Source organism: Protopterus annectens, chromosome 17.part0 (genome assembly GCF_019279795.1).
Source record: "Protopterus annectens isolate FY-2018-M chromosome 17.part0, PAN1.0, whole genome shotgun sequence".
NCBI classification, from domain to species: Eukaryota; Metazoa; Chordata; order Ceratodontiformes; family Protopteridae; genus Protopterus; species Protopterus annectens.
Window position 1 is genome coordinate 617649372 of NC_056751.1, and position 14388 is coordinate 617663759.

The 14388-nt window shown below is 36.4% G+C and overlaps 1 protein-coding gene across 1 annotated transcript in view; it reads left to right on the forward strand.

Annotated features, from left to right (window-relative positions):
- The window catches only part of LOC122791475 (butyrophilin subfamily 2 member A1-like), a 797187-nt gene that overhangs the window by 474703 nt on the left and 308096 nt on the right, over positions 1 to 14388 (forward strand). The window contains exon 10 of the mRNA XM_044059218.1: positions 4812 to 4910. Coding sequence (XP_043915153.1) covers positions 4812 to 4910 — 99 coding nt within the window. The remainder of the gene's footprint in view (positions 1 to 4811; positions 4911 to 14388) is intronic.

The window sequence follows — 14388 nt, forward strand, 5'->3', positions numbered from 1 at the left end:
CTAGCATTCAAAGAGATTATCAATCACTGTAAATCTTATAAAATTGATTCTTAAGATCCTGCTTGGGTTTAATGTAAATGCTTTGCTCTTGAGTGAAGGAGCAGTGGGACTTTGGTTTCTGCTGGTCTGTGATAGGCCAATGTGTATGAGATTTCATTAAGTGATCTGGTTGCAGTTTTGGTAAGAACTCCTTTAGAGCCTTTGCATAGCGTGGCTGTCTGCTGTGTCCAACTGCTGTAGGTTCTATCCAGAGTATATACTAACAGAAGACAATAGCAAGTGTATTGAACCCATAAACATCTAGATTAATACTACTTGTCAGGAAGCATTTTGGGATAAGTGTTACTCCTTTGCTTCTGGTGAAAGAATAAGCAAAGAGTCACTAAGTCCTAGCTGAGTGCACCTGGGTTGAGACCAGCACTATCTCCAGTACCCAATAAATAGCAAATTCAGTAATCCACTACAAATATCATAAACAGCTTTACTTCAACAAATTGATACAATGTGTGTGTGAGATATGTAGTTATATAACATTATTAGAGGCAAAACTCTCACATGAAACAATGACAATTAACAAGCAGGTTGTCAGTACTACACAACATCACACTAAACCATTCACATAGCTCAGACCAACCACATAGACCTACATAAGCTGAGACTCTTAAAAGTAACCTACCTAAATTATAAAAACCTTATAAATGTAATCTGAAAATTAAATACCCTCAGCAAACCCCTCAATACTGGCTATGTCCCTGCATTAATCCTGGATAGCTCTATAGTACACCACATCAATATACTTACACCTGCTATTAATTACTTCATCATTCTCTACAACCTTGTCCCCAAATACTCTCTCTACCTTTTCTCCTTGCCCAAACACTTACTCACCTCCCCTACCTTTTCTCCTTGCCCAAACACTTACTCACCTCCCCTTCTAAATCCTCTACAATTAAAGCAGGTTCACACTAATTTTTCATTACAGTACACATCGCTAACTCTACTGTCCCAGATATCTCTTATCTCCACTCCAGATACCCTCTCCTTCTTGTCCTATACCACCTATCTCTTTATTTCTCCATTATTCCTCATTCATCTTATCTCATCATTCTTCTGATACTTGGCACTCCTATTTTTAAGCTATACTTGCTCGATTTTACACCACTGCACCTCACATCTCTACAATGATAACTTTACCATCTACAAATACTGCCTTTAAAACTCTTCCTGACCTCCAAACAAACATTTCTCTAAACTTTCTAACAAACATAATTTTAATGTACTTATAGATCTACCTGTTCCTGTCATTTCATGGTAATTTTCAGAATTTATTTAGGGTGTGTCTGCAAGCATCTATTTCAGATATAAACCTTACTGTAAACTTACATCTATGCAAATTCTAGACTTTGCACATAAGATTCTGAGTCAATATAATTGTCTCTCAGTCTTTCTGTACCAAACATTAACCTCAGTATGGTTGTCTTTGAAGAGATTTAACCTATTTGTGAAATGCATTTTCATTTTTTTTTATTATGTATTCAACTAGCATATTTCTTTTTACAAAATACTAATGGAGCTTTTCTCCCTGGGCCTCCCCTGGAAAAAGGTTTTACACCAGACAGACTTTCCTGGTAAGCAAACAGTCAGTACCCACCATGAAATACACATCTAGAAGTTACACTCACTCACTTCAATAGTCTGTAATGCAAACCTCAGCACATTACAATATCCTAGTTATAGGTGACTCCATACTGAGACACACCAATGCATCACTCTGTGTAAGGAGAGGGTCACAGTCAGCTGCTATCAGGTACCACAATTCACCACATTATGCATGCACGCAAGTCTTTGCAGCACAAGTACACATATGACAGTCATAGTGCACATGGGTGTAAATGACTTGAGATGTACCTCCCTTGACTATATGAAGAAAGACATGATACAGCTCTTGGAATATGTGTCTGGGTCAGGTATGAAGCTATCTTTGTACAGCATTCTTCCATCACAAAGAATGATTCTGCAATTCAAACAAAAGATTATTGACTTCAACTATTGGCTTAGCTTCAGGTATCATTCTAAGGGGATACAATATAGATCAGCCTGGGAAGAGATGGTTGACTGTCCAGACTACTTTTCCAAAGATAGCCTGCATCTATAATATACTGGATAAATCTTTATCCACCCCATTTATGCAATGTCATCTTTCTTAACATAAAACAGAATTCAGATGCTCATTGCTAGGATCCTTAAACAATTCCAGCCTCTACAGGTATTCCTTTCATCTATCCACATAGATGTCATCTGACTCTTATGAAGTCTACCAGTACTAGCTAGTAGTACTGTACTACCAGTACTCGCTAGTAGTGTACTGTACTACCAGTACAGATAAAGGCATTTTACTGAACTAGATTTTTGAATACAGTCTTAATCTTGTTTTTTTTGTGCCCCACTTTATGATAGCATTTGCTTTGTCTTTTTTTTTTGTCAAGGCATTTGACACTGCTTCATATGTATCAATAATTAAAATCTTAATTACATTAGAAGTTAGCAGTTTTATCCCATGATGGATATTTTCAACTTCAGAATTACTCTGATTATGTTACAATCAGAAATTCTGTACAGATACAATGGTCAATAAAGGTGTTTCCCATGGTTCTATTACTCATACATTTTACGGTCTTTATGTCCACTTTACCTGTAGTTGAACAAATGTGGGCTTTCAACTCTATAGATAGCATCAAGCTAGGGACCACTGTCACATTTTTAAACAATAAAAATGTCTTCAACATCCAATGGATAAAATATTTACTTAGACAACTAAAAGCCATAACTCGTTTCAAACTAATACACGTAGTATAATGCAATTTTACTGAAATATTTAGGAATGCCAGTACTCTACTGACACCTGGTTTCTAATGAACACTAATGTAATTAATGATCTTGGAGGTATGATGAATAGTAAGGTTGATTTTATAAGGAAGGAATTTTGTATTTCCTAAAATGCATTATATACATCTCTTCTAGGAAACAATCTGCTATGATAACTCCCATTGAAATTCTGGCATGTCCTCATCTTCACCAAGAATACCATGTCACAGTATCTATGCGCATGGCATATATCCGAATGTTAGAAAGAGTTCAAAGATTTTACAATTAAAAAATTAACAACTTATCTATGTCATTATTGCCATAAATGTTTATGTACCTTAAAAGCACAGCAGGGACATCTATAGGAGACCTGCGCAGTGGTGCAGCGGTTAATGCTGTAGCCACACAGCAAGAGGTTCTCTGGTTCGATTCTCAGCTGGGGTGCCTTCTGTGTGGAGTTTGCATGTTCTCCCTGCATTCGCGTGGGTTTCCTCCGGGTACTCCGGTTTCCTCCCACATTCTAAAGACATGGTTCTGGAGCATTTCTCCCCGGGCCACTGCTGAAAACAGAATCTGTGGAACCTAGTCTGGCTTTCCCGGTAAATAAATAAAAAAAAAATAAATTATGACATTCGTTATAACAATGGGCAAATTACCTCAACTGTTGGTTAAAACATATATATATATATATATATATATATATATATATATATATATATATAATATGTTTCACTATGTCCAAACTAGGAAGAGACCATTACAGATTACTATTGAAAGATTCCATACAGATTAAACTCACTCAGTCTTTTCCTTCATAGAGCAGAGCCTGCACTCACTACATCTGACCTGTCACCTTGATACTGAAGGAGCTCTACCACAAGACCGTACTCCTACAAGTTTACTGAGAATTTTGTCATTGTATCATAGCCTGCGGTCACTACATTTGACTTTGATACTTCAGGAGTTTTAATACGTGTGTATGTATGTGTGTGTATGTGTGTGTATGTGTGTATGTACTGGCATGGAAGCTTTCAAGTCGGCACAATGTCGAACCAAAATGTATCGACTACACTACAGTGAATGGGTAGTGTATTTCAAGTATTTGGGTTCGATATTGTACAGGGAGATCATGGTTCAGTGAGGAACAGGGAATTGGCCCATTTCTTCATGATAGTGCAATCTCAGAGTTGGCATATTTAATGTGCAGGGAATGTATCCCCCCTTCCACATGGGGAGTGCAGGGGGAGTATCCTCGCTGCAAAATAGTAGAATTACTGTATAGTGTAACAGTACGTTAATGTGCATAGCAGGAGGTGAGTGATGTCACTTCCTGCTATGTTGAATACTTCAAACTATGGATGTCGATCTATTCATTTTCACGTTGGTTACTGTTTCAAAATTTCAAGTTCAGCATTTCAGGTCAACATTCTGAGCCATCGACCGAAGCAAATTCGGAATTTCAATAGTATCCCTCTCTCTCTCTCTTTCTATATATATATATATATATATGTATATATATATATGTATATATATATATATATATATATATATATATATATATATATATATATATATATATATATATATATATATATATACCCTGTTTTGATGTACTGGTTAATCCCATGAATATTTTCGAAGCGATGGTTTTATTTTGTGCTTTTCAGTGTAGTACCATTTACTGCTAATTTGTTCGATACAGCTGTATATTTACACTGTATTACTGTAGTTCTCTGTTGGCATACTTCCTGCTAAAACTACTTTGTTCTTACATTCACAAACTTTCTTACCATCACTCCACTCATACTTTCCCTGTATTCTCTTGATCTGACTTACTGTGGGCCTTCCTCCATCTCTTTTTTGTCTAATAAGTACTAACTTTATTGCCTCAATATAATATTACATTGTAGTAGAGTTTTTTTTCTTTTCTCTTTCTTTCATTTTAGAGCCTGTGGTCATGACATCTGACCTCGATACTGCAGGAGATCTGCCACAAGGCCCTACTCCTACACGTTTACTGAGAATTTTATCTTTGTATCATGCAAGTACATTTATCATGAATAACCTTGCTGTGCATTAACATTAGTCAGTTATATACAGGCCTGCTCTGTGATTGAAATCCATCCTTCCTCAATCCCTTTTCCCATTTTGCACATGGAATTGGGGTGTCACTTCTGCAGTGATAATCATCTTGACCCAAGGTTTACACAGCTGCGTGGCTAGACCAGCCGTGGTAGATCATTTGCACACACTCTCAATTATGTCCAATTTATAATGTCCAATCCACCTACTGCATGTCTTTGGAATGTTGGAGGAAACCAGAGCACCCGGAGGAAACCCATGTGACTGCAAGGAGGACATTCAGACTCTGCACAGAAGGCACTCTAGCTGAGAATCAAACCGGAGAACCTCTTGTTGTGAGATGACCACAATAACTGCTGCACCACCGTGTCACTCCATTTCTCAGCCCCTCCCACTATTCAGTGATTTGAAAATAAGGTATTTTCTAGCTGATCCTAGTCAAGAACTTTTAATATTCCAAGTAGAAAAATAAATACTTTGAGGTAAAGCAAATTAAAAAAAGTAATGTAATGCAAATAGATAAAACATACATACATAATGGAAGTATCAAAACCATAAATGAATAAATCCAATCCAACATCAAATGCAGTCAGACAACAGCAGTGATCACAGCACTTCAGTTAAATAAAATAATGTATCCCATTCAAACTTCTGGGGGAGTTTTACAGGTTAGAAGAAATATGACCAAGTTTTTGGATAGATGTAGGTATGGTAAACAAGTTTTGGATACCTAGGCAAGAGATAATTCAGTGGATGTTTTAACTGAATGTATGGTTAGAGCATTTTGAAAATGTAATAATCTTAAATCTTAGGTTCACAGAAAAAAATAGAAGAGTGTCTCAGGAGGATGACACTGTTTTTATAGCAACTACATACTCAAAATTTTCTGGCAAATTTAAAGATATGCCAAGGAATTCAGAAAGAACCCCACCACTGGAGGTAGGAGTTATGGCCAAAAAGGACTGTTAATAAGATGTAGGAAATTGTAATGCAGAGGGAAATTCTCATAATTAGCTAATAATCATGTTTAGCGACTCATAGTGCTCATCAGCAGTTTCATGCAGTAGTCAACCCTGGCAGCACATGCATCACTTTTATACACACACACACACACACATATAGGCACACCTACACTAACATACCTCTTACCTATCTCTGAGTTGACAGAATATCACCACTGTAAAAATAAAAACAAACTGCTACACCAAGAGGGACTGTTCGTCACAAGAAAAAATATATAGCAAAAACCACAACACGTACAGTCCCCAACACTGATATTTAGTATCCAAATGAGTCCTACGACACAATTTCTTCAATGAAAAACTTTTATTGCCAGAGAAAGATGAGCACTTTCGGGTATGAATACGCTTCTTCAGATCATATAAATAAAATGAATCAGCCAAGTTTATATACCTAACATCTCATATCTTAATTGAAACTTATCAAATAATTAAACAATTAAATAATACAACATTGATTAATTGCCCATTCATTGCAAGAAATAGCCTCATAAGGAAACTCAGTTCATTTAGCTGTTACTATATACAAGCTAACTTTCAGCAGCATGAAAAGCATAAAATCAAACATGTATCATAAAAATAAAAATAAACATAAATATAAAACTGCAGACTCACAATCGCACAAAATTATAGACACATCAGTAAATATAACATCGCTGCTAAACATTGTTATTGTATGATAACTAATGAAAGCAAATAATTCAAATATATCTTAAGGATATAATATCAAAAACAAATCACATTAACTAAAAAACATATATTACTCTCTATACGTATAATAAATAACTAATGATTTAAAATAATACGACGGAAACTCCGTTACGTATAACAATGAATTATAGCTTTCCTAGAACGAAACTTTAAAGCTATAAAAATAACAATGTAAAATGTTACTAAATCAGTAACTCTAATGTTATATTATGTTAAAGTGAAACATTCCTATAAAAATACCTATGTAAATGTATAAAGATGCATAGATATTATTCAAGTATATAAGCACTGTAGTGTCAATACAAAAATCTAGAAACAAATATAATTGTAAAACATGCATTAATTAATTCATGAATAAATGAATAAATAAATAAAACTATCAAAAAATGATGAAAAATATATAAAATTAATTCAAAAACCTCATAAATAAAAAATCAACGTAACCTCAATGTTATAATCATCTACGTGATATTAAAAAAGATCTTAGAGAAACATAGGCATTCAGCCCAGGTTGATAATGAGCTCTCAATTTAAAGATCCATTCCAATTCCTTTTGTTCTAAATAATTCATATAGTCACCCCCTCTTGTACTATGATTAACAATTTGTAACACTCTAAATACAAAATCATGTCCGCTGTTCATAATTATATGTTTAGCCAACGCATTAAGCTCATTATTAGATCTAATATCATAGATGTGATTATAAATTCTTTGCTTGAGCTTCCTTTTGGTTAACCCAACATAAAACGCAGAGCATAGTTGACAAGTAGCTAAATATATATATAAATATCACCACTGTATCTTCTTTTTATTGCTTTGTCCCTGCCCTTGTAAATCATGACTCCTTTTTCAGTCCATTAATAATGCCATGCATAAGTGTTTCATACTTGTTATTGCTTGTAAAGTACATGTTGATGCTAGAGCTCTTATAATTTAAATATTCTCCTGGTGTTGTCTAGTGTTCTATTCAGTTATATGCAGAAGCCTTCCCCTATATGAACAGTCCCCCATCCCTCTCAACTGCCTGTCTGAACTTAGAGGATACCCCTGCTGTTGCTGTTTAGATGTCCTGTCCCTTATAATTCATAGACTGTTGAAATCATTAATGTCAGACATTTCATACTTTTTATTATATACAAAACAAAGCAAAAAAAAAAAACTGCTGTGCATACTGATCACTTAGTACAGTGGGTTAAGTCGGTTAATTTCTGTGGGAAGGGTTTGAAGCTTTTCACAGACCTAGGAAATATTTAAATAGTATTCCCTAGTGTCCACAGGTGGTGCTGACATCTAACTGTGTTTAAACCTTTTTAAGTGCCTTTAAGGCATGATATAAAGAGTTATCCTTGCTGTCTAGTGTTCATCCCCACCCCATGTATTTTGTGCTACCAAACATTTGTTCTATTATTTGTAAAAGTGCCTTTAAGGCACAGAATAGTTATCTGTGGTGTCTATTGTCTTCTACCCCATGTTGCAGGATTTGCTTGTTAGTCTGTGGGAGTGTGGAAGCATGACAGCCCCCCTTTTCATACACATTCATACATGCACACACACCCACACACATGTGTGCACACAAACCTACCCTACATATCCCCTAGCTAACCTCCCTACTGTGAACTCTGAGGCAGAGACACACTCAGATGTACACCACTCATACCTCTCCATGCATCCACACATGCAGCCACACACATACGAATATGCACACATCTCAATACTACCTGTCTGTTAAATTCACTGGCACTTACCTATCAGGTGAACATGAGCTTTTGGCCATGCTCATCATCATCATGGGTGGTCAATGTAGCTTACACAGCTGAGTGATTCTCTGAATCTCTTGGCTGTATAAATGCCTTGCCACAGGAATTTCTGGGGGAGAGCACATGGCTTATTACTATATGCTGTTTCCCTGGAATGTCTCATTTGAATTAGTGGTAGGTTGTGGAGACAGTCACCATGGTGCTACACTTCTTAATACAGCACCCTGGTAGGTCTGTCTTTGAATCAGTACAACAGTGATGTATACACCAGAAGTACACCTCTTGGTAACTTTTCTGTATCCAGCTCATGATGTTACAAAATTGGCTTATACTTACCAGTGACTTTTTTCAGCAGTTTTGCCTAGGTAGTGTTTTTGCCTTATAAAAAGTAGAAAAATTTATCAGGCATGTTGCTTATTAAGAATTTATCACAATGCAGTGTAAAAGAGAATATTGATGACTATAAAAGGGGGAGTTGTAAAATTATAAGTACTTTTTTTCTCCCCTCTGCTTAACAGTTATGCAACTATCTCTTGCTATCTTCATTCTACAGTATCCAAAGCAGATGATATATTGTACTATGTATATTTTGTATATAATGTATACTGCCTTTGCTATTCTAGCTAGAAATTTATAATACTGTTTAAGAACCATCTTAATATCTCTACCCTACCTGCCTGTCCTACCCAAGATAGCAAGGTAGAGGCCATCATCTCAAAACTTCAACTTAATGCCAAAAAAGCCATTTACATCATCTGCATTTACATACCTCCAGGAAACAACATACCAGTTGTCGAAGACTTTCTCAATTGGGTTTCCAACTACTACCCCCAAGAAACTATCATTCTTGGCGACCTAAATATTGACTGGAATACCATTAATTCCGAAAATCCCATCTCACACTAACCTAAACGGTTTCACCCAAACCATTACATCCACAACAAGAGTTAATAAGTTAAACAAAAAACAGACTATATTAGACTGGATTCTGATAAACAAATGTAATGTCACATATAATGTTGGGACCCTGCCTGATGACCTCAGTGATCACTGTTTAACATACATTGCAAGAGAGAAGACTGATTATCTCCCCCCCCTCAATATAAGAAAAATACATTCCACTAAACACTTTAAAACCGACCTATTTCAGAACGAACTCAGAACTTGCAACTGGAACCCTTTAAAGACTCTTCCACTAAATGAAGCAGTATTATTCTTTAATTCTACTTTCCTTTCTATTCTAGACAATCATGCTCCCGAACGCACTATTAGAATGAAATCTAATACAGCCCCTTGGCTCTCAAATGAAACTAGAAAACTAATTCTCTCCAAAAATAAGATCTGGAACAAATGGAGGTCCCATAGAATCAGCTCTGATTTTCATCACTTTCAGCAACTTAGAAAACTTACCAAAAAAGCCATCCTCACTGATAAAAGAAAGTTCTACTGCAACCTACAAGAAACTAACCTAAATAAACCCAAACAATTCTGGTCTTCTATCAATAGACTACTTTCTCCAGGTACTGCTAAAACTCCCTCCCCACTAAATGCCAACCCTGACACCCCTCTTCAAACTGCAAATACTTTTAACTCATTCTTCTCTGATACTATTCAATCTCTCGCTAGTCAATTAAATACTAATAATTTTTATCCTCCTAACAATCTCTTAAACTCTAACTGTAGCTTCTCTTTACAACCCATCTCTACTTCTACTATCTTCAAACTACTTCTCAAACTCAAACCTTGTACTCCCTCTGCTGACAAGCTCCCTCCCCTTTTCTTACAAAAAGCAGCCAAAGAAATTGCTTACCCAATATCCTTACTTATAAATAGAACCATCCAAGAAGGAACCATCCCTGATATCTGGAAAATCTCTCATATTATCCCACTACATAAAGGAGGAAACTCTATTGACTATTCCAACTTTAGACCTATTGCTCTTCTCTCTCCATTAGCAAAAATTATGGAGAAATGCATACACCAGCAACTGGTACAGTACCTATCCCTCCACAATATTTTACCTCACTGTCAACATGGCTTTAGACCCCACCATAGTACTACCACTGCCCTCCTTTCCTTTGTAGATACCATTAACAGCAATCGCAACATGAACCTTCTCTCTTCTGCCCTATTCATTGACCTCTCTAAAGCTTTTGACATGGTCAACCACTCTTCTCTAATTAGCATTCTCAAATCCCTCTCATTTGACAGCCTTGCCATCAACTGGTTTACCTCATACCTCAGTAACAGACAACAAGCCGTTCTTTGGGAAAACCATATCTCCTCCTTACTTCCCATTGCAATTGGTGTCCCTCAAGGCTCTATCCTTGGTCCTCTCCTCTTCTCCCTGTCAACATGGCTTTAGACCCCACCATAGTACTACCACTGCCCTCTTTTCCTTTGTAGATACCATTAACAGCAATCGCAACATGAACCTTCTCTCTTCTGCCCTATTCGTTGACCTCTCTAAAGCTTTTGACATGGTCAACCACTCTTCTCTAATTAGCATTCTCAAATCCCTCTCATTTGACAGCCTTGCCATCAACTGGTTTACCTCATACCTCAGTAACAGACAACAAGCCGTTCTTTGGGAAAACCATGTCTCCTCCTTACTTCCCATTGCAATTGGTGTCCCTCAAGGCTCTATCCTTGGTCCTCTCCTCTTCTCCCTCTTTATTAATGATCTCCACTCTGTAATTCCTCAAGCTACCTGCATCCAATATGCAGACGACTCTACTATCATTTGTTCAGCATCCACCTCCTCGGATCTAACCACTCTAACTACCTTCAACACTGTAGAAACATGGTTTACTAGACGGTATCTACTTCTCAATGCCAAAAAAACCAAACTTCTCCTCTTCACCTCCACCACTCGTACCTCTTCACTTAACTTCTCTATCTACTCTAACAACAAAACAATCATCTCTCCTGAATCCACGACAAAACTACTTGGTGTTACCATTGATAACAATCTCTCTTTTGACCATCACATCAACAACACCATCAAAACTGTTAACAGAAAAATTGGATCATTATACCGTATAAAACCATTTCTTACCCCATCAACTAGAGCTACTATTGCTCACTCCCATCTTATATCTACTCTCCTCTATGCCTCTCCTATCTTCACCAACCTTAAAAAAACTAACCTAAACAAACTAGCAACTTGCTATAATAACATTGCCCGCTTCGCCACTGGTAACCCTTTTAGAACACATCACTGCCTCAATTTGAAACAGTTAGGCTGGCTGGAACTTCAAAACCTTCTTAATATTTCACAACTTACAATTGCCCACAAAATACTGTACCAACCTTGTAATACCCCTATACTTTCACAACTTCTACTCCACTATAACAATCTCACCTCTCTTCGTTCCTCCTGTAAACTTATGACCAAACCCATAAAGGCCCACAACATAGCTGGTGACTCTCTCTTCACCAATACTGTAGGCAGAGCATGGAATTTGCTGCCTAAAGAGTTAACACTAATCTCATCCCTGCCTCTCTTCAAACAACAAATCAAACTACATTTCCAAAACCACTGGCTCTGTTCTTGTAGTACTCCAGGCTAGCTTTCCAACCCACTGGCTCTGTTCTTGAATACTCCAGGCTAACCTCCCTCTCTTTACTCTCTCCTAACCTTTACCCTTTTTTTTCCTGAAATCTAACATCTACCCTGCTTCCCTTCTCTTTTGTCCTCTTATGCTCTGACCTACATCTACCATCTCTTCCCACCTTGTCTTGACTGTCTTTTTTTCCTTCTCCTCTCCTACTTATTACTCTGGCCTGTGTCAATTCTTTTCTTTCCTTCATACTCCTTCTACTTCTCGCTTCTAATGTAATCTTCTTGGCTGTTGCCTAACTGCAAAACCTTATGTTTTAGGTAAACTTGCTTTGAAATCGACAGAACATTTGTATGAATCTAAATATTTGAGTTCCTTTAATGTATGCTGATTTTTGATTAGTAGTTGATCTAAATGTATATTTTTTTTGTGAAATGTCTATTAACAATATGACGATCTATCTTGCTTATGTTATGTGTGGAGCTTTTCTCCCCGGGCCTCTACTGAAAATGGACATATATCCAGCTAGACTAGCCCGGTCAACAAATGTAAAATAAAATAAATAAAATAAATAATGAGATTGTATGTCTGTTTTTTTTAAGTTGTTATCTCTCTATGTATGTAGAAAATGTGATTGCATTTAAATTTCTTTTGTATGTGAAGCTTTTATCCCCAGCCCTCCACTGAAAAAGGACACTTTTTGGCTGAGTGGACCATCCCGGTAAACAAATGCAAATAAATAAATAATAATAAAATAAATAAATAAATAATAGCTCTTAGAAATAAATAGTAAAACAGATAATTTACATGAAAGTTGTGATTTTAGCTCTAGCAGGGTACTGTATTGGATATGTTGTACTTGTTCTCAGCCTTTATGATATTTAAAAAGAAAAAAAGAAAAGTTAAAGTACACTTACCATTAGATTTAAGTATTTGATACGAGTTGATCTTATTTAATTTAAGCATATTTAAGAAGTTAATGTTACTTAATATTGGAGCAGATTCCATAAAGTTCACAGATTTCTGTGCATTATGCCGATATCAGTGCTAAACTTGGGGATAATGGTGTAATATATAAATGTACCACAATGAACTCCGAATATCTTGGCGTACAAGAGAATATCACAATAGCAATGGTGCACTAAACATACCTGCAAGTGATCCATAATTAATGAGAAATCATTGTCAAAGTACATTGTACATTCACAAAGTTATGGAAAGATTATCACAATTCAACATCTATACATATGTATAACATAATCTGTCTGGTAAGGTTAAGGACAACTATATAATATAACCGTATCTCTGAACTTCTTAAAGCAAGGAATCTGAACAAAGCCTTAAATGGGGGGGGGGGGGGGGCAAAGGCCTAAAAATAGGGACATAGTATGAATTTTAGTCTAATAAACTTAGAAAGTTGCTAAAACAGCAGGATTTGTACAAGCATGCATTTCCTGAAGGATATGTAGTCTGAAACTCAAATGTATGTCATTATTTAGTGAATTGAGGCCTCAGTGATTTGCCAGAAAACCACAACTTGTATGAGGAATACACAAAAAAATATGATAAAATCTGGACAGTTGAAAGGTATGAATATTGCTATCTCTATTATTATAAAAAAATTGCCAGCTATCCCAATCTAATCTTCATGGCATTCGTAATACATATTTTCAGAAATCTGTTCAGAAACATTACTGACAATTGTGTATATTTCCATAATTCATTTACTAATCAAATATACTTTCTTTTAAATATCCATGTCCTTTCTGATCATATCTTCAGCAATCTGTGCAGTCAGCTCAGAGACAACAAAGGATATATCCTTAAGTCATTCATGAATAAAATATGCCTGCTTGTACTTATGGATTCCAACAGAATCCATAACGTTTCTAATAGAAAAATTAATACAGGCGAAGGGCAATCATAGCCACATAGCCACAGCTAACTTTAGCTAACAATGGGTTGGGACTTGTTTGGGGAACACAAGTAGTGCACTCGCGCACACACACACACACACACACACACACACACACAAGGGAAGTGGGAGATAGAAAAGAACATATGGGTGAGGAAGAGGGAGACACGAGGAATGCTGGAGCTGGTAAATCTGGGGAAAGTAAGAGGGGCATGGACATTTTGTTTTGATGTGACTAGGCCCCATTTTTTCTAAGAATAGAAGGAAAGGTAAACATAATGAAAAAGGAGAAAGACACCACAGCAGGTATACCCACAGAACAAATATCACAACACATGACCGACAAAGGTTGGAAAAAAAGCATTAAGGACAGATAAGCAACACAGACGGCATACTGCACAACACTGGCAATGGAACGTTGTCAGATAGGGTGGGGATGCACATCAATCATGGTCAAATGCAGAAAAAACATATC